This window comes from Crinia signifera, chromosome 11 (genome assembly GCF_055691185.1).
Source record: "Crinia signifera chromosome 11, ASM5569118v1, whole genome shotgun sequence".
Lineage (NCBI taxonomy): Eukaryota > Metazoa > Chordata > Amphibia > Anura > Myobatrachidae > Crinia > Crinia signifera.
In genome coordinates, this window is record NC_139227.1 from 112,567,148 (window position 1) to 112,588,546 (window position 21,399).

Below are 21,399 nucleotides of genomic sequence, written 5' to 3' on the forward strand. Positions count from 1 at the left end.
ACTGAGGGGAAAACACCAGCGCCGCGTCCTGACAGAACATCGCATCACTTCATGCGACAACACGGCAGCCCCGGACACCAGGAAGTGAGGAGGACAGCAGCAGCGCATGGAAGAAGTGCACTGCCGGCGCACTGTGTCCATGTACTTCCGGCAGTGGCGCCTCCATCCTCTTCACCCGTGTATAAGCCGAGGGTGGGTTTTCAGCAAAAAAAAATGTGCTAAAAAACTCGGCTTATGCACGAGTATATACGGTATATATATATATATATATATATACACACAAAATGAAGCAGCACTCCAGCACAAACAAATATTCTTTAGTGAAAAAAATCTCAGCTCATATATATTAATGTGTTTTTGTCTTATATTTGTTTGACTATTGATCGGAATACATTTTAAATAAAAGACGACAGTTATCTTATATATAATAAGATATTCAAAATTGTAATTATTTAAAAAAACCTTACTCTTTCTCCATGGTGAAATCTATATCTAAGCATTTTTGAAGTACTACAGAAGATTAATGATAACAACTTAATTAAAAGTAACCTACAAGTGTCTAATACACTGCCGGCAATATCAAACACGACTCCACGTTATCATTTATAGTCAGCACTGCCGGAGTCACAGCTCCGACCAGAAGCCAAGGTCTGATAAATAGTCAAGACAAGACAGACTAATAGAGAAAGATGCGGCTGCATCTGTATTGGGCTCAGATGATGATGGTTTTGTTCTGTAACCTTAGCCTGAAAACTTTTAGTTAAAGAAAGAGAGAGGGACGGGGAGAAGAAAATGGGTTTGGATGGGGCAGTGACCTAGATTAATGATAATGCCGTCTCCTAAATATCATCTTACCTCCTCCTGAACAGTGTTCATCACTGTAAGGGACCTCGGGTTTCAAGCTCAGTAACCTTAATTTTCTTACAAGAGACACAGCAGACCTTCAAACAGGTACGGTGGGAAGTAAATCAAGCAAAGCTTGCTTTTCATCTTCTGCAGAACAAACGCCAGGCTGTGTTCTGTCCACCTGGCTGTGTGCCTGTATTTACAGCGTTTCCTTGGGCAGACCCTAAGTATTTGTACGCCTTACAAGGAATACAAAAAAGGTATTTCATGAGTGCAATGTTTTGCAAACAGAATAATATCAAATGTATCTGCAGAATTCTGCACCGTGTCTAATATTCTTTGTAATGTACAATAAAGGCCCATACACACTGGGCGACTTTGAGCTGAAAGCTGCTTAAAACAGCATGTTCGAGTGGCTTTCAGCTCAAAGCCGCCCAGCATGTATGGCCCGGTGATGACTGGTTGCGCCAGGAAAGCCGCTCATCTGCTGTTATTACCAGCAGATGAGCGGCTTTGAGGACGGCTTTGCTTAGCGATGGTCCCGGGCAGGAGTAAAGCCGCTCTGTGTGTATGCACGGAGCGGCTTTTCCCCCAGCGATGATAGCGATCTTCGCTGTCCATACACGCTGGGCATTGTCCTTAAGAAGCGCTGTATTAAGCCTTGTAATACACAGGTTGTGAAATTGCATTCCCAAGTAGTGTAACACAGAATTTCCCGTGACAATACAGAAACGTTTTTTGGCTTTGTGGATCAATGCATCGGCAGAAACATGGAGCTTGTAGTTTCTTGCTGATCGGCCTGCGCATGCCTAAGTAGATATATTTATTATAGCAAGTGATAACTAGGTAACCCAGGGGGTAGATTTTAGGTGATTAATCAATGATGTGCCGTTTTATTTACACTTTCTTATATAGTGTAGGAAATACCGTCGGAGGGCCCTGCTGCAAGCTTACAAGCCATAGGAGTAGAGGTTTTTTGGGGAGGAGGGCGGGGGAATGTGGGAGGGGGAAGGAGAAGGAGTAAATCCGCACTGATATTTATTAGATGGTTAATGAAGGTGATGAGTGATCTGTAACAATAACTGACTAGATTCCTATTAGCAAGGAAAGGTAGGTCCCAGAGCACTCAGACAGTATGTGTCATGTGGTGCCTCTGTGCGGGACAGTCAGTGGTGCACCCCGGAGTAATGATTGTAGTTAAACAATGCCAAGGGAGGAGGAGGAAAAAAGAAAACTCTGGGTGGGGGCACCCTAGTATCACAGATCAAGAGGTTTGGTTTAACAATAAAATATAGCCTTTATTAGGTATGCTTTAAAATATGGGTTCCTGTACTATGAAAATTAAATACAATAAAAAAGCGCAGCAAAAATATTAGAAGTATAAAGAGACCCTGGTCAGGCTCAAGGCCAATGAAATCCTCATTAATCCCCTGATTAGCACCAGGTTATGGTCTGCTTGTTAGTGGGGAAGGTATTAAATCATAGGATTTTTCCTGAACCAGGTGTTTGTCTCGCAACAAGGCAGGGATTTGCAGCAGTGTGTTGTGTAGTAAGTGACAGATGATATACTGACTGGATGTAAAGAGTGTGGTATAAATATAGGCGGTACAGCAGACAAAAGAAATAGCGATGATACAAGAGGAAAAGAAGATCCACTGGTAAAGACCAGTGGTTACCTGAAGAGACCCCACCGGTGTGATGTAAATATACCGGAATGAAGTCCGCTGCTGTGCCGGGTTGTATGCGCTCACTGCTGGCTGCTGGCGTCCCTGCCTGGAGAGAGGCCGGTCACGTGTGTGCACCACGTGATCCGGCGGTATCCTCTGACGTACGTTTCGCTACGCTTGGTCACAGAGGTGTAGCCATAGGAGTAGCATGAAGACCCTGGTGACAGCAACCCTGCATTGTGCATTTTACACTGCACTATTATTAGTTTAGATCATTAGGTCTACAGCAGGCATGTCCAATCTGTGGCCCTCCAGCTGCTGTGAAACTACACATCCCAGCATGCCTTGCCATAGTTTGAGCACTCCCTAATAGCAAATCTGTGGCAAAGCATGATGGGACTTGTAGTTTCACAACAGCTGGAGGGCCATAGTTTGGACATGCTTGGTCTACAGTGTCTAGGTTGACCACTACTGGTTGACACATGTAAATGGTCTACATGCCTTAGGTCAACATTGTCAAATTGTCGCCACAAGCAAAAGGTCAATTGTCATTTTTTCAAGATTGTCTGGTGACTATGACATGGACATTGTATTAGTGGGCCATGTCCCCCCCACATGGCTGGCTGTGCCCGCCATGCTTCGGGCACGGTACCTTGCTGCGCTCGGCACACTATTATGTTCACCCTGTATGCCCACTGGGATGGTAAATTATGGACAAGTAATAAAAATAAAAAAAAACATGAAAAACTCAAGTTGGCCTTTTACCAAGTTGACCTTTTCCATCTGATCAGCTGTGAAACAATTACGATTTGGCCACTTTTATCCAATTTCTCGGCCCAATTTGTCTAAATCGGATGAAATAAGGTGAAACTGCACTAGTGTATGGTCAGCTTTAGCCTTATTCTGACTTCAGACACGCTGCGACTAGGGAGCAGGTGGCACGGTTGCTGGTGGTGCAGGTGTGTACCCAACCTTCGTCTCCACTAATAAAGGTTATCCTAAAAGAGTGAAATCATTGAGACATAACTCATTCTATGAAAAGTGAATATGAGTCTGGAGGATGTCACAAAGACCTAACTTGGAATTCGACGGGATAAGGTAATTAGGTCACCACAAAGTAGGTCGACAAGCATTAGGTTGACACCACTAGGTCGACATGAAGGAAGGTAGACAGTCATTAGGTGGACAGTCAAAAGGTCGACATGGATTTTATTTTACGTTTTTTTTTTGAGCCGACATGTGCTGACAGGCGGTATTTCAAGCCCTACCATCCACTAGGGCGTGGTGGGAGAATAAAATAGTGCTCGAAGCATGGCGAGCCATGCGAGAAGATCAACTAGGGGTGAAACGCGCATGCACCTGCAGATGCATGCACACAAGAGCATGATCATACTATGGTTACCAGTAAGATTTACCAGATGTGTAGCCCCCTGCAGAAGATCAACTAGGGGTGAAACGCGCATACACCCGCAGATGCATGCACACAGAGCATTATCATACTATGGATACCAGTAAGATTTACCAGATGTGTAGCCCCCTGCAGAAGATCAACTAGGGGTGAAACGCGCATACACCCGCAGATTCATGCACACGGAGCATTATTATACTATAGTTATCAGTAAGATGTTTAGTCCCCTGCAGATGGTCAACTAGGTCTGAAACGCACATACACCCGCAGATGCATGCACACGGAGCATTATTATACAGGTTGAGTATCCCGTTTCCGAATATCCGTTATACGAATTATTTTTGCTAAAAACTTACTGGGGACATTTGTGACAGCACTACTGGTGACATGATATGTAACTGGCACTACTGAGGACATGATATGTAACTGGCACTATATATGTACAAGAAAATGATTCAGTATCTGAGACTTTGTTTCATGTTTTGAAACCTTGTTTTTTGAACAAATAAAATATATTTGTGTGCATTTCATGTGTTTGATGTGTTTGCACAACATAAATGCAAGATACTTCAAAATACATAATTTAAATATTAAAACATTCTAAAAAATACAGAATAATCCGTTATCCAAAATTTTTTTGGATAAGGGATACTCAACCTGTACTATGGTTACCAGTAAGATTTACCAGATGTGTAGCCCCCTGCAGAAGATCAACTAGGGGTGAAACGTGCATACACCCGCAGATGCATGCACACGGAACATTATCATACTATGGTTACCAGTAAGATTTACCAGATGTGTAGCCCCCTGCAGAAGATCAACTAGGGGTGAAACGCGCATACACCCGCAGATGCATGCACACGGAACATTATCATACTATGGTTACCAGTAAGACCATTGAGGGTTATTGATAGCTGATCGCAGTTGTGCAAATTCACACAGCAATCAATTGTCGAATGACTGCATGTGTACGGATCATAGCGCGCACACGTGAAGTGAAAAAGCAACAAAAAAATATGAAAAATCTAGTCACAATCCCCTCGCAACTTGACTGATAGGAAGCAGGCATTTGGTGGCGGTAACACAATTTTCTTGGGGTGTCAGAAAAAATGCAGGCGTGCTCAGGCATTTTCAGGGAGGGTAATTGACTTCAGCTTTGGCCTCGATCAGTCTGCTTCTATCACACACACTTGTGGAAGGGTCAGGGTTCTGCACACATTGGAAAAATCATTCGATGGTGAGTGAATTAGCAGCTGGATGACGATCAGCAAAATTTTCGCAGGTTTGCACGTGGCTGGTTTTCACTCTGTCTGGGCGGCAACTATCTTACAGCAGGCCCCTGCAAAACCTCTCAGCAGAGATCAGGTCGGAATAACTCCTGTTATGAGCTGTTAGTACATGGCCAAAAAATATCCTACTATAAATTCAAGTAAGATGTACCAGATAGCTAACAGATCAACTAGGGGGTGAAACGCGTCGTAGAGATTACCTTTCTAAATTCACATCTTACAGATGTATTACTTCGTACCATTTGTACTAGTACTACATATTTAGTAAACCGTCCCTTTACACCTGACAGGAGTACCGTTTGCACTATATCCGGCGTATTTGGCGCCTACACTTTTTTCATACTGATCAAAATAAAAATGATTTTCAAACTAAAAATGCAAACAATGGAATGCATGATAAATAATATTATACACTCTGCAATATGTGGACATTATTCATTTTTTACTTTTAATATTTTGAAAACAATTATCTTCCTCTAAGTATCAATTGAGAAGAGCATTGATATATACAGTCATCGTTAATCCTTTCCTTTTTATGTGAAATCCATGACTAAAAAGTCATCACTTCTAAACACGCTGATCCCATCAACCGGGAACAAAAGCATATGCACAAAAGAGGTTTTAATAAATATCAAAGCCCCCAAGAGCCGGGTCTCATTAAAATTATAAATTACACAAACATGGAACGAAGATTTTTAACTGCGGTGCAGCTAAGCAGATTACAGCAAAACCCCACGTTCCATCTGAGAACACATCGTGGACGGCTCAGGCGGGAGCTTGGAACAAGGAATAAAAAATTAAAAAAAGACCAACCCCACAAGCTAGGAAGAAAGGCTTGTGATCTTCTCACTCTGTTCAGCAGATGACAGTCAAACATGTTGATTATTCCGTTTGTGCTGCTAATCTTATAAAGACAAAAAAAAAAAAAACTCGGAAAGGAAAGTGATTGGCCCTACACCGAGAGCACTATACTGTACATTACACTTTAATTAATTTTCGATTTCCTTCTTAAGACAGGATTATTAATCAACCTTCAACCAGCTGTCATTATCTGGGTCTTTTTCAGAGGGAATGAAATATAGATTCAATATCTCTATATATTATGAAAAAAAGCCCACGGTAGGCATCTGTATGTTTGTTCAGTCTAACTTTTAGAACCACTTTTGATTTTGATGTGGTTTTCACAATCCTATACTGCATTTATCGAAGAAGGATTTAGGAGTATGAAACATTAATCTATGACAAAAGGAAGGTGAGCAGTGACAACTTTAGCCAACCAAATCAAGAGAAAAGTCAAAGTCAATAGTGTTCACTCTAGGATTCCTTTTTAGGGCAGGGTACTGACCACCAGGCAGGACACTTTTTTTCAATCGGGAGGGCACATTTTATATTAGAAATTTACATTAGAAAAAAAACAAAAAAAACATATATAAAAAATTGCACACTGATCTAGGATTACGCCCATTAAACATTGTCATCCACTGCTGTGGCCATTACATATTCTATTGTAATGACAATTACACATTATGGCAAACACTGTGATGCCTCTTACACATTATACCACACACCATAATTCCCATTACACATGATGGCACACACCGAAAGCTTTCAGCGGCATGTCAGCGCGGTGGGGAGGCAGTGTAAAGGTGCACATTGCCACACACAAAGGGGGCAGGGTGCATTTTGAGGATATAAAAACGGGCACCCTGCAAAAGAAGCTTAGAGGGAACAGTAGCGTCAATAGAAAATGGACGTCCAAGCATTGTAATGGCATTTGCAGCCTAATCCATTTAATATATATTTCTTACAACTTTATTTCAAAATATGGGGTCGTTCCTGTTAGCCGCAATGATTTCGCAGATGCAAATCATTGTGGCAGTGGATACAGTTTACAGTGACTAGAAATTGCGGTTTCCGGTTTGCCATTTTATTTTAGAAAAGCTTATTATTGTATAGTTCAAATTCAACAGCATTCTGGAATCTGAAAAGAAAGATGGCTGCTAACGCAATGTTTTATGTACAAGACTGCAATGACAAACACCATTCTCCCTTTCTAATTTCTACCCCTAAGAAAGATGGTATTGAAAGATAACAGGTGGAAGCCATGCCACAAGTATCTTTGGTCATTCTTCAATTTTATTTGAATTGGGTGAAATCAAAACAAAAAAATGTTCCAGTTGAAAACAAAAAAACAAGTTCCAAAATAAAGAAATGTGAAAACTAACCACACCCCAATTTACACAATCAAAACATAAATGACAACCCTATTTCAAAAGGCATTAAAAGGCACACACACAAACACAAAACATGCTACAACACAAAACCCAGTAACACAAATACAAAGTAGGCCTCAAAATAACATTATAAATGTGGAAAAAAGGCAATTTGCTTCCAGTATATTCCTATTACAAAAAAATTAATTCTAATTTAAACAAAAACATGACTCAATGCTACAAAAATATACCATTGCCGCCTTCATTTCTACCCCAGAAGTTGAGAAACATTTAAGAACACCTAAACCAGTAAATCGCAAGTATGAGCAAACTAGGGAAAGAAAATAAAAAATCCAAAAATAATAAATGAAAATAAATAAAAACATCACTTTTTTTCTCATCAACGCAATTCATCCAAATAACAACACTATGGAAAACAACGCTTGAGCCGCAATACGATGTGGATAGGAACCACAAAGTCAAAAAGACGCAAACTTTGTATTGCACCTTCCAAGGAACCCCAACTTGGTTCACACAAAAGAAAGGACTCATTCTCTGCTTGCAGTCTGAGGAGTCCCAGCACTACCAGTAAGAAAGGATCTGAACGCTCATCCTATTCTGGATCAAATAGAATGGAAAATGAAGTCATCTTCTCTGCAATCATACTTCAAGGCTCATGCTGTTTAAGGCTTACAGACATCCCCAGACCAAAATACCTTGTTTCCAGCACACAGCATGAGCACGGCAGGAAGCTAAGGAACGTCACGTGACTGCGAATCCCACCTAGTCAGCTGACTCAATGGCTAATCTGATTTGCTGACCATAAAACATTAACCCATTTAAGGACAATTGCCTTTAGGGCCAAGCGTGACAGGCCGCTCTGCCTAAGAAGGGGTTAATTGGCACCACCCAACGCCACTGCATTCCAGAATTGATGAGGGAAGAGGCTTTCGGAGAGTATAATGGCAGACGCCAGTAAGAAGATTAGGGATGTGAATGCGATTGATGACCAGGCAGTTTTCTAATTGTTTTAACAAAAGATATCCTGGAACCAAGAACAAAAATGGACGACATAAATGATAACACAGATTGTTTTTTTTTTTTTTTTTATGAAAACATCCAGGAGATTTCATGGCAGACGAAAGTTGGCGCTGGATTAATCCCTGGGGAAGCCAAAAATACACAAGAGTATGGAACGCAAACACTGGGGTGATCACGGCAATGTACACAGATTTGTAGTACTGACATTACTCAATGAGACACTTCGTCCTGCCTCACATACAGGACAAGAACTGGAAGGCTCAAAACTTCTAGCAAAGCCACTTGGAGGTTAGAAAAAATACAGGCGTTAGTTTCCCATTCTCAAAAAATGAATGTAAAATTAAAATAAATATTTATTTTTCGATACAATACTGTGGTCATGATTATTTTTATTATTATCAAAAAGGACCAATAAAGGTACCCACCCTGATGGCTAAATGCCCCCCATTGTTAACGCCACCCCACTATCAACGCCAACCCGAAGCGTGGCGAGCGCAGCAAGCCCGCGAGGGGCGGCGGTACGCGTCCTCCGACCTTTTCATACCCCCACTATCCATGTCGGCGTGGAGTTGATTTTATATAGTGTGGCGAGCGCATGTAATTCGCGTGCGCTCGCCACGTTTTGGGCTCGGTGGCTCGCCACACTATATAAAATCAACTCCACGCCAACGTGGATAGTGGGGGTATGAAAAGGTCGGAGGACGCGTACCGCTGCGCTCGCCACGCTTCGGGTTGGCGTTGATAGTGGGGTGGCATTAACAATGGGGGGCGTTTAGCCATCAGGGTGGGTATACAATTAAAAATGGGGTCTGGGGGGCCATTTCACATATGAAACAGGCATCTGGGTGCCTGTACATATAAAAATCGCCCTTCCGGTACCCCCCCCCCCCTCTCCCGGCTCTATCCCAGCAGCAGTCCCGCTTCCTTTCCCAGAGATGGAGTGCTGGCAGCAGCCAGAGAGGGAAAGTCTGGTCTGCGGCTGTTACCAGGAGTGCTAACCTCAACCACCCACCGCATGGCCCTGCCACAGTGATTTTTCTTGGACCTGTTTCACTAAAATAAAAAAAAAATAAAAAAAGCCGCTGTATGTTTAGCCAGTTAAATTCTACTAGGAGAAAAATAAACACATATGGACCCACACAATGGAGCCTTGGGGAAGATTTGGAACTTTTCTCTTAACAGTCTTCATTCCATGATACTGTCCTGTTATCACCAGATTGATTCCTGGTCTGTGGAAGGGGCCTTCAAGTATAACCTCCAGGTCCAGGATGTTTAGTTTTTGTGCCAAAAAACATTAACTGTGGTTATAGCCACACCCACCAGGAACCTTGCGCACTAGGACATAGACAAACACAGTGATTGATAGGTGTAGATCAAATCTCCTGGCCATGAAGTACAGTTAGGGTTACCACCTTTTTGTTGAGAGATTCCCAGACAGTGGCCCGCCCCTTGACACACCCACAGCCCACCCACTGGACTGCCCCCAGCCCCGCCTTTTGGCCCGCCTTATGTTGATTTTTTTTAACCTTTGCTTCAATTTAATTCTTGATTTTGCATACCATAATGCCAGTTACATGTTACATCACACACAGTAATGCCCATTACAACTTATACCACACACTGTGATGCCCATTACATGTTAAGTCATACACCGCAAAAGCCCATTACATGTTATGCCAGGACTCAAAACGTTTTTTGTAAAGGAGGGCCAATATGGACAGAGCGCGCCGTAGGAGCGTACCAACAATTTTCAAAATAAGGCTAATTACACATTACACACCCATTACTTAGTATACCACATGCCATAATGCCCATTACATGTTATGCCACACACCGTAATGCCCATTACATGTTATACCAAACACCATAATGGCCATTAGACATTATGCCAAAAACCATAATGGCCATTAGACATTATGCCAAAAACCGTAATGCCCATTAGACATAATGCCAAAAACCGTAATGCCCATTACATATATGCCAGAACTTTTTTGTAAAATAGGGACAAGGCGGCAGGGGAGGGGGGGATAGGGTTAGGCAGTAGGTATAGGCTACAGAGAGGAAGTGTTAGGCAGTGGTTTACATTATAAGGGTTAGCGGTACTTGTTTCCTATCTGGGCGCCCAGGTTTTCTACGTACGGCACCGTACTGAAATCGGATCGCATCGCATCGTACACATACACGATATTGAACGATGCGATGCGATGCGATCCGATTTCCCATAGGAAACAATGTGAAATGGCTCAATTTAGCCAAATTATAATAGGAACAATAGTAAATGGGCCAAAAACACCCCTGAACATTGAAATGTCCCCCCAAAAGTAGTTGACGCCACCCCGCCATCAACGTGAACCCGAAGCGTGGCGAGCGCAGCGAGCCCGCGAGGGGCGGCGGTACGCGTCCTCCGACCTTTTCATGCCCTACTATCCACTAGGGCATGGAGTGAGAATAGAATAGTGTGGCGAGCGCAGCGAGCCACCGAGCCCGAAGCGTGGCGAGCGGACGCGGATACCTTCACAGTTATACGCGTCCCCTCGCGGTCTTCCCAGGTGTCCATGGCGACGCGGACACCTGGGAAGCCCGCGAAGGGACGCGTTTACCTGTGAAGGTATCCGCGTCCGCTCGCCACGCTTCGGGCACGGTGGCTCGCTGCGCTCGCCACACTATTCTATTCTCACTCCACGCCCTAGTGGATAGTAGGGCATGAAAAGGTCGGAGGACGCGTACCGCCGCCCCTCGCGGGCTCGCTGCGCTCGCCACGCTTCGGGTTCACGTTGATGGCGGGGTGGCGTCAACTACTTTGGGGGGGGACATTTCAATGTTCAGGGGTGTTTTTGGCCCATTTACTATTGTTCCTATTATAATTTGGCTAAATTGAGCCATTTCACATTGTTTCCTATGGGAAATCGAATCGGATCGCATCGCATCGCATCGTTCAATATCGTGTATGTGTACGATGCGATGCGATCAGATTTCACTACGGAGAATAGCATGGTGCGCAATTAACTTAGTGGGCGCCCAGATAGGAAACAAGTACCGGGTTAGCAATTAGCAGGGAAGGTTAGGGTAAGCTGCAGGGGTGCATTATGATGGGGAAGCTGGATAGTTAGTTATCTGCACAATTATAAGGAGAGTGCTCTAGAATAGAAGACCCCCCTCCCCCCAGTAACACAATCTCCATTTATCAATAAATAATTCCAACCCCATCAGGCAGAACATCTACTCCCCCTAGCCCAAAACAGTTCCCCCTAATGGGTCATCTCCCCTTATCATAGAATAGTCCCCTCCCATTCAGATATATTGATTCCATCTAGTAATACAATTGCCCCCTCCTCCCCTTAGCACTAAATAGTCCTCCTCCCCCACAGACCAACCCCCAGCACCTTTCCTCCCTCCCCATACACACACACACACACACAGTAAAACTTTTTTTTTTTTACATTCACAGCGGGTGCCTGTCGTGTGGCTGTGTGCTCAGCTGCTGGTAACTCTCTGCCCTGCCGCGGACTGCACTGGTGTCCTCCTGACAAGTTGACAACACAACTGCCCCAGGCCAGTGCCGAAGACAGTTGAACTAAACTGCGCCACACCACACCGCGCCGTGTCAAGCCAGGCAGCACTCACATGTCAGGTCACAGGTCACATGGTGGCTGCAGCCCGCAGGAGGAGCCGGAGGACGAGTGACACACTCACACTGTCTGTGTGTCCCGCCTCCTCCCAGCCATCCAGCACCGCAGCGGAGTGACTGTGTCACTCAGCAATCATCACAACAGACACTGAAGGAGGAGTTAGGAGTAAGAGGACAGTGAGGTCCGACATGTGTCACTCATCACCGCCCCGGACATTCAATAGGTCGACCCCTATTGGTGGACACATTAAAAAGGTCAATATGGCTTAGGTCGACAGTTAAAAAGGTCAAGATATGAAATAGGTTGACATGGGAAAAAGTTGACATAAGTGGTTCACATTTCTTGGTGTCTATGTCTACTTACGTCAACATGGACGCCGTCTCAATGTATCGATTCGCTGGCCATGATTCTGGCACGGTACTCACCACACTATTATATGCTTCCTCTATGTCCACGTTGATAGTTAAGTACGAAAAAAAACCTGTTTGAAAAAAATGTGAAAAACCCATGTCGGCCATTTTCATGTTGCCATTTTCTATGTTGACAATTTGAGTCTACCTTTTTAGGGTGTCGACCTATGGCCTGTTGACCAATAGCGCTTGACCTATTGAGTGTCAACCAAATTAGTATCGACCGCATACCACTGCTGGGTGGCATGTGGATCCGATGCACAGGGGACCGCGCATAAGATGTCACACACGTGCGATTTGGACACTTTTCACTCGATTTCTCGGCCCGATCCATCGGAATCGGGTGAAAAGTGGCCAAATCACACTAGTGTATGGCCCACTTAACAGTCGATTCAACAAATCTGCACCAAAATAATCTTTTCCCTTATCTCAAAATATCTCCTAACGCTACCCCTCAGGTCCGCCCAGGACTTTTTTATTTAATTTTGTTTCCAGAAAAACCATAATGTAGAACACTGTAGTAATTAATGATGTTAAGAATTAATCTACATGAATAAGTTGTACAAAACCACAACAAACAGAACATAGATGCAGACTTTTTGAAAGCCCACACCGTGAGTGGGCAGCAAGGTAGCTGATACATGGATGGGGTGACACGGTCAATTGAGGGCATGATGCTACACTTGTGTTTTCATGGCCCCATTCCCCCACTATATAATGTCACAATGATCAGAATTGTAAAGCATGGGGCAGAGCGCCAACGATAAGATTCAACTAGACCAGGCATGTCCAAACTGTGGCCCTCCAACTGTTGCGAAACTACACATCCCAGCATGCCTTGCTATAGTTTTAGCATTCCCTAATAGCAAAACTGTGGCAAGGCATGATGGACTTGTAGTTTCACAACAGCTGGAGGGCCATAGAGCTTGGCCATGCCTGACCTAGACCATCCCTACATGACCCCTTCAATCATGTACAGACTGCTCTGTTTCCGGATATCTCTCTTAAGGCCCCCGCCCCGATACACTAAGCTGATGAATCTTCCCATGCATTGCCTTTGCTACTGCCTGCCATAGCTACCAATCTGAGAGGAATCCCTCCATACTATGCCTGCCATGCTACCGATTGGTCAGTTTTGGCAGCATCATCTTTCGTCTGTACCCCTGGAGGCTGCACAGAGGGGTGCAGGCCCCGGAGAATTGTGAAATTGCAATGTTAACCTATTCTGATGGTGTCTATTTAACAATATTTCATTTTATTTGAAATAAGTATAACATATATGGTCCTGACCTAATTCAATTTAATAAAAATCCAGGCAATTTCTGAGCGGCTTTTATATACAATGGGGCAGATGTATTAAGCCTGGCGAAGAGATAAACTGGAGATAAAGTGGAGAAAAAGTGGAAGGAGTTAACGCACCAGCCAATCAGCAGTGTTTGAAATATGACAGTTGGAAGTTGATTGGCTGGTGCGTTATCTCCTACCACTTTTTCTCAACTTTATCTCCAGTTTATCTCTTCACCAGGTTTAATACATCTGCCCCAATATGAGATTGTTAAGTGAATAACACAGGTGACGACAATTATAAGTTAAAAGGCAAGCCCAGGAGCAGTGCATTTTGCACCTGAGGTAAGGGGTCATGTTGGGGAGTCTGCAGAATTTCCATTTCACCAAGAAAGCGGGGGTGAGATTTAATAGGGTGAGAGATTCAGAAAGTGAGAGATTTGGGAAGAAATCTCCAGGTTTTTTTTAAAGCAGCGATCATTTACACTTCAAAATCAAACTGGTCTTGCAGTGTAAATGATTGCCGCTTTAAAAAAACTGGAGATTTCTTCCCAAATCTCTCACTTTCTGAATCTCTCATTCTATTAAATCTCACCCTGGGTGTCAGAGGGGAATGTGGTCATTTGTTCTATCTACAGCATGATGGTCGACGGTCATTAGGTCGACATGGGAAAAGGTCGACACGGTTCTAGGTCGACATGGGACAAGGTCAACATGGTTCTAGGTTGAAAGGTCATTAGTTCTACAGGTCGTTAGTTCGACAGGTCATTAGTTCGACAGTGTCTAGGTCAACAGTCAAAAGGTCAACATGGGGTTTTTCACTGTTTTTTTTGAGCCGACAGGCGGTATTTCTTGCCCTACCATCCACTAGGGTGTGGTGGGAGAATAAAATAGTGTGCTGAGCATAGCGAGGCACCGCGCCCGAAGCATTGCGAGCGCTGCGAGGGGATGCGGTGCACTTTAAACTGTGTCAATGTCGACTGTGTTGACATTAAGGTAAAAAAAAAACATGTCGACCTTTTGACTGTCGACCTAGACATTGTCAAACTAATGACCTTTCGACCTACAACCATGTCAACCTTTTCCCATGTCGACCATCATGCTGTAGACCAAATGATCCCAACCCATCAGAGGGCAGCCTGCCCGAGACACTTCTCCTGGTTCGGGAGAACCACATGAGATTCTGGAGTCCCTTGGACGTTCTGGGGAGAGTAATCAAACACTATGTGTCCTCCATCAAACACTGATAATACATTATAACTAAACCCGCAGAACATTTCTGTGTCACTGACTGTCAGCGTGTACAAAGCTGCGGAGCCTGTCTTCCCGGAGGGAGCATAATAATACATCACCTACCCGGCCACAGGACCCAGGATGTTTTGAGGCCGGGCCGCTGAGGACAGCTGGTGCCTACCCTTTACCAAGGATTCATCCGATTGGCTGGCTGTGGAGGCGCCCGGCTGCCGATTGGCTGCTGTGGCGTCTCCGCTCCCATCATGCAGCACGCCACTGACGGGTGGAGCAAGATGGCGGCGCCCACCAGCGTCTCCTGCGTGAGCGTCCGAGATATGTCCGCCGGTTCTGAGACCAGTTTTCGGAGGAAGGTGCGGGGAAAGCTCCCGGCCATACGGGGGACCCGGCCTTCTGTGCACAATGGCCAGCTGCTGGTGTCATCCGGCGTGTCGGCCCTGGACCATATATTAGGTGTGTGAGGCTGGTAGTGATAGGAGCCATGGTCACTGCAGCAGCCTGTTCTGGGATGACTTGACTTATGCCAGGACAGGTGCTGCTAACCTGTCAGTATTTGGGGCTCTGGGGGGGAGGTGTATGGAACCTTCTGAAGAGGTGCAGTTGCCCCTAGCAACCACTTAGATTATAACAATCATTTTATGATATGTGCTAGAGATGAATGGAAGGTAACATCACCGTAACATCTGATTGCCTGCTACTTCTCCACTTGTCATCATTAGAAGGATTGATAAATCTTGCTGTTTAGGAACTACAACCCCTGTCTTTTTCTGCATTCCCTGTACTCCCTTTCAATGACTATGAAAGGGAATGTGTCACATATGTGGTTATTGCTCGTTCATATAGTGCTTAGTCATGTTGCTATGTTGGTCTAGGAAACAGTAAATCTGTTTTCTATATTCCTTATGTGGGGTTCATCCCATGTACCCAGGGATTGTTTTCACATCGTACATAGGGAGTTATTCAGAGTTGATCTCTATAGTGCGAATCTAAATTCCATTCAATTATGGAATAACTGCGCACGTGTACAGATTGTAGTTTGCATGCTTAAGCCCAAGTAGCGACAAAAATGATGAAAGGATCTAATTGCATTACCCACGTAATCTGACAGGAAGTTGGCGTTTGTGGGTGGTAACAAGGCATTTTCTGCCAGTGTAAGAAAAAAAACCACAGACCTGCCCAGGAATTTTAAGGGAGGGAGTGTGATGTCAGTGCCGGCCTTAATCAGCCTGTCTCTGTCGCAGAGTTGTGGAAGGGTCACACTTATGGTGCCCATACATGGTCCGTTTAACGGATCCGTTCGGCACTTAATTAGCACGCATCGGATCGCATCCCTAGTGCATGCCCTTGTGCATGCACTGTGATCCGATACTTTTTGTACTAGGTACACATCGCATGTGCAGCACATACTTTTTGTACCGTACGATGAGATGCGCGGAAGCACGCATCTCATAGTACAGAACGGACCGTCTATGGGCACCTTTAGTCACATTTTCATAGACTGGATAACAAAAAGTATTAAATGGTTTGTGAATTGCATTTGGATGTGCGACAGGATAGCGATATTTTCACAATTCACTCACTGATTTGCAATGGGACGGTTTCCTTTCTGTCTGGGTAGTAGCTAGCTACTCTTAGTCATGTGCAACTTTTCAGATGAGCAATAAGGTCTGAATCAGGCCCATAAGCTTATCTTCTGATGACAGGACTACATTGCCCCTATCTGCAAAGCTCATATTATATCAGGGTTGTCTACCCTCCCAGAATGGCAGGGAGGGTCCCGGAAATCAGCCCCCCCCCCCACCACCCCCCCGGAAAGAGGGGCAACCCTCCCGACGAGGGGGGGGGTCCGCTGTCAAATTACTTATATCGTGCCGTTTTTTCCCTGCCCATCGTCGTGCAATGCCTTAAAAACAGCATTGCACATCGGGGGGGGGGGGGGGGTGGCTAAAATGGTGCAATCTCTCATGACCCCATCCCTTTTCACTCCCAGCGGCCCCGCCCCCACTGAGCTGGCTGCTCTCTCCTGGAAAGGGTAGCCAGAAAGTAGGTGAGTTAGTATGTATTATATTTATATATGGTGACCTACTAAGTCACAAGACTTTAATCCAGTAGCGCTTTTATGGCTTTCTGGAGGATGCTTGAGACGTGTACACCACCATCATCCAGGCATCAGTTTAGTGACTTTATGGCAGACTTTCCTGCATGTATCAAGCCTTCGACAGAGTGAAGAAATTGTTGATAGAAACCAATTAGAATGTACTTTATAAATGCTAACTAGAAGCTGATGGATTTCTATGGTTGTCTTCTCCACCCATTAGGAAGCTTTATACATCTCCCCTGCTGTCTGCTAAGATTTGCTGATAATGGAATTGACCCCATTCTTTTTATCACCAGAATAATACTCCCCAGGCCACATAACACCAAAGCATAACATTTGTGTTGTACCTACGGCTGATATGTTGATTGAATTGATTTACATTAATATTCTTTTTAATTCAACTCCACAGGTGGTGGCCTAGCTGTTGGAACGCTACTTCTAATTGGTCAGTACTATTGTTTTAAACGTTTAATGTTATGATATTAATGTAACGGCATGATGAGGCTTTAAATCAGTCTATTAAAATAGATTTGCTGGGAGATGATGGGTTAAATCGACTAAGATTGGAGTTCTATTAAAGATGGGATGTTGCCCATGGCAACCATTTTATCCCGACATGCTTTATCTCCGAGATTTATAAACTCTGTCATTAGCGTCCAGGTTTCAATGATGTAAAAGATTGAGTCCAGATGGCTAATTCACATTGACTGAGGTACTGATAAAGTTTCCTGTTATTAAGCGGGATATGTTTGAAGCTGTTCCGTATCTGTTTTGGAGTATAGTGTATACGTGCAAAAACTGTGTTAAAATGAAGTGGTTCAATACTAGTAATAGCGATGGGATTACTACTCAGTTGAGCATGTTCCTAAGTTCATAGGGCCTTATTCAGATCTGAGCTCAGTACAAATTTGTTTGGAAAATGGGCAAAACCATGTGCACTGCAGATGTAAAGAGAGTTAGATTTGGGTGGGGTGTGCTGAAACTGAAATCTAATTTGCAGTATAAAAATAATGCAGCCAGTATTTACCCTGCACAGAAACAAGATAACGCAAACAAATCTAACTCTCTCTGCACATGTTACATCTGCCCCACCTGCAGTGCACATGGTTTTGCCCATTTTCCGAACAAATTTGTACTGAGCTCAGATCTGAATAAGGCCCATAGTTTGATACATGCATAGTAGATTTTTTAAGGACTCAGGGCCATCAGTCAGAAAATCACAAACGGGCGATTTAGGACTTCTGCGCATGTGCCGCGTTCACAGTGCATGTGCATAAAATTTCACAGACAGTGGCAGGCATTGGGGGATGGGGAGAGGTTGTGATGCAGCGTTTTGGGGGAGTTGTCCGGACATTGCAGGAATATCTAGACCATGTTCGGGTGGCTGTGTAGGGATGGTCATCGTTGCCATCGATGGCAATTCTGCAATTGGCCATCGATAGTGCTAAACGATGGTCATCCATTGTGTTTGATTGATTGGCCTGTGGGCCAATCAAAACATGGGGGGCAGGGCTTCATGGATGTTGGGGGCGGAGCTATGCTCTGTGCCTCAGCACTTTGAAAAAAAAAAAAGAAGCAAAACAAAGTTTTGCTGTTCCATCGATGGAGAAAAACCATCTTTTTCTCCCCCATTGATGGCAAAAATATTCGACATCGGCCATGAACCATCGATGATTACGAATCATCGATGATCAATGGGCATCCCTATGGCTGTGTGATATCACACACAGCTGCTGTGTAAGGTAAGGTACGCAGCCATTCTGCATATGCATGGTGTCTACTCTTATATACTGGTTCTACGATGTAATTGCTGGGCGGCACTTTGCATGCTGGGAAAACAACAAATATAGGGGGCAATTGCATATAGCGCTGGAAAAGAGTGTCTGGTGCTAATCAATTAGCTGTGTTGTAAACCCGAGACTAAACTACGCCATGATGCCGAATGCGATGCATATAATTGAACAGCTCTGTGTACTTATTCCTGGCACTATTCAAAATTTGCACCCAGAGATGTGTCAGCGATGTGGCCCTTGTTCTGATTGAGTCGGATGGCTCAGGATGCGGACGGACGGCCGATGGTTGGTGTTTGCGCATGTGCAGAGGTGTATCTGCGCATGTGCAAATGCCTCACACGTACGAACACGGCGTGAGTTCCGTGCAGAAAATGATCGTACGGAACCATCTGAGTAGGGTTTGGAGAGGGGCGTAAAGGGCTGTTTAGGCACATTACCCTATGTGTACACCCCGTGTTTCATGGGCGTTCCCGTGAAAACGCTGGGCGTACATATGGTAATGCGGCCGTGACGCACGTGTGGGGGGCGGACATATGACATAGCCGGATGCCAGCTGCCCAACCATATCTCTGCTTTCATACGGAGAAATGACCGAGTGGTCTGGAGCACTCGGAGCTGTCTAACCACTCGGTCCATCCACAGAGCGGGGAGGTTTTCACATGAAACATCCACTCGTGGTCCGTTCGGTCAGCGTCTTACCGCGTTCGGACGGTGTGAGCGATCCGTACGAAAGGCGGGGCTAAGAACACTCGGTTCCTGTCCGAAATACGCATCCGTCCGAATCAACTAGAATAAGGGCATGTGTGCTGAGCGATCTGTCAGGGCCAGTGTTCTCCGGTGAGAACACTGGCCCTGACCAGCAAACTAGATATTAATCGCTGGGCGATAGCTGCGCTTTGGGCCGCGCATCATTATCGCTCAGGCCCCTACACACCTATCTAGTGAGATCGCTTAGAAAATGCCCTCAAATCCCCCATGTGTTGGACTCATAATCGGCGTGTGGTCTGATTGTCATCTGATGGGATCTCTTCACATTTTTTATCGAACTATTAATCCACTAATGAACACTTTTTCAAAGATGCTTGGTGCGGTCAAATGTGTCCTGATTAAATTACATTTATCACGTGTAATGTGTTGTGCACAGTCCCATTGGTTTATATTATTTTTCAGATGTCTGTATTTAATATGCTTTGAGACAGCACATTTTATACTCTAGAGCAGGCATGGCCAAAGTGTGGCCCTCCAGCTGTTGTGAAACTACATGTCCCAGCATGCCTTGCCATAGTTTTAGCATTTCCTGATAAAAAAAAACTGTGGCAAGGCATGATGGGACTTGTAGTTTTACAACAGCTGGAGGGCCATAGTTTGGACATGCCTGCTCTAAAATAAACTGTTGCTGATGTCTTAAAAAAGAACACAACATTTGTAAAGGTGCCCATTCAGTTTGGCATGGTATAATTGAAGCAGATGTAATAGAAAGTTCTGTACATTAAAACAGCAGGAAATAAATACAGCTTGGTACACACTGACGACGAGTCAGTCCTACCTGACCATTGGTAAGTGCATACACACTAGCCATCGTAGCTGTTGTAAAACTACAATGCCTTGCCACAGTCTTGCTGTTAGGAAATGCTAAAACTATGGCAAGGCATGCTGGGATGTGTAGTTTCACAACAGCTGGAGGGCCACAGTTTGGACATGCCTGATTTACACAGACTTTCCCTAAAGAGAAATAAAGGAAGCGCAATGAATACATGTTTTGAAAATAATGAATCAATGTGAAATCCTATGGGGGGGGGGGAGTGTTTAATTAAGTTTAAAAAAAATAAAAAATAATTCAGCCCCTGAGGACTCATTTGCCGAAGTTTTTGACTGTTTTTTAGTAAATTTTCACCCATGCCTTTTCACTTTTTTTTTTTCACCATGGTCAAAAACTGACCCAAAATCAGTCGGAAACCCCCTCAAATTCAACCAAAAGTGTTTGAAAACATTTGAATGTTCGGCGAATTTGGTGACCACATGGGTTTTGATTTTTGGACTGAAATAATTGAATACCCCCTTTTTAAGAAAAATTATATTGATTAAGAAAAGCTTTTGTGAGAAAAAAAATGGCATTTTGCTGTGATTTAACACTGGATGGTGTATCAGGCAATTGAATACAATCCGATAAAAGTTCCCTGATCCCTCTGTTTTCGCATTTATGGATGAGAAAATGGGACAGTTGTCAGGGATTTCTTTTTCCCTGCATCCAGGCAGGTGATCAAGGTCCCCTGATACTGCCTGCTATTAGGGCTAATTGAATAAGCCACCAATTATTCATGTTCAATTGTTAATGGTCATGTACTGCAGCTTATTGAATTCCCCCTATATATATCTGATATTATAGATATTATAAGAGCACTGCTTGATCCCAGTAACGGCTCCAGGTAGAGTCTTGTGATTAAAGGTTTGCAGAGTTTAGATCAGGCGT

At 44.2% G+C, this 21,399-nt stretch overlaps 2 protein-coding genes across 8 annotated transcripts in view; one reads left to right on the top strand and one right to left on the bottom strand.

Moving 5' to 3' along the window:
• The window catches only part of IMMP1L (inner mitochondrial membrane peptidase subunit 1), a 37,883-nt gene extending 22,624 nt beyond the window's left edge, over positions 1 to 15,259 (bottom strand). Inside the window, exon 1 of one of the 6 annotated variants that reach the window (XM_083164261.1) lies at positions 15,144 to 15,258. The gene's annotated coding sequence lies outside the window, so the exon portion shown is untranslated. Of the gene's footprint in view, positions 1 to 855; positions 1,006 to 6,023; positions 6,137 to 8,139; positions 8,250 to 12,456; positions 12,564 to 15,143 lie in introns of those variants that run through there. The other 5 variants (XM_083164263.1, XM_083164262.1, XM_083164265.1 and 2 more) reach the window with 5 other exon arrangements.
• ELP4 (elongator acetyltransferase complex subunit 4) overlaps positions 15,254 to 21,399 on the top strand; it is a 289,757-nt gene continuing 283,611 nt past the window's right edge. The window contains exons 1-2 of one of the 2 annotated variants that reach the window (XM_083164259.1): positions 15,254 to 15,491; positions 17,546 to 17,581. In XM_083164259.1, the coding sequence (XP_083020385.1) occupies positions 15,284 to 15,491; positions 17,546 to 17,581 (244 nt within the window). In that variant the 5' untranslated portion in view covers positions 15,254 to 15,283. The remainder of the gene's footprint in view (positions 15,492 to 17,545; positions 17,582 to 21,399) is intronic. The other variant, XM_083164260.1, reaches the window with a different exon arrangement.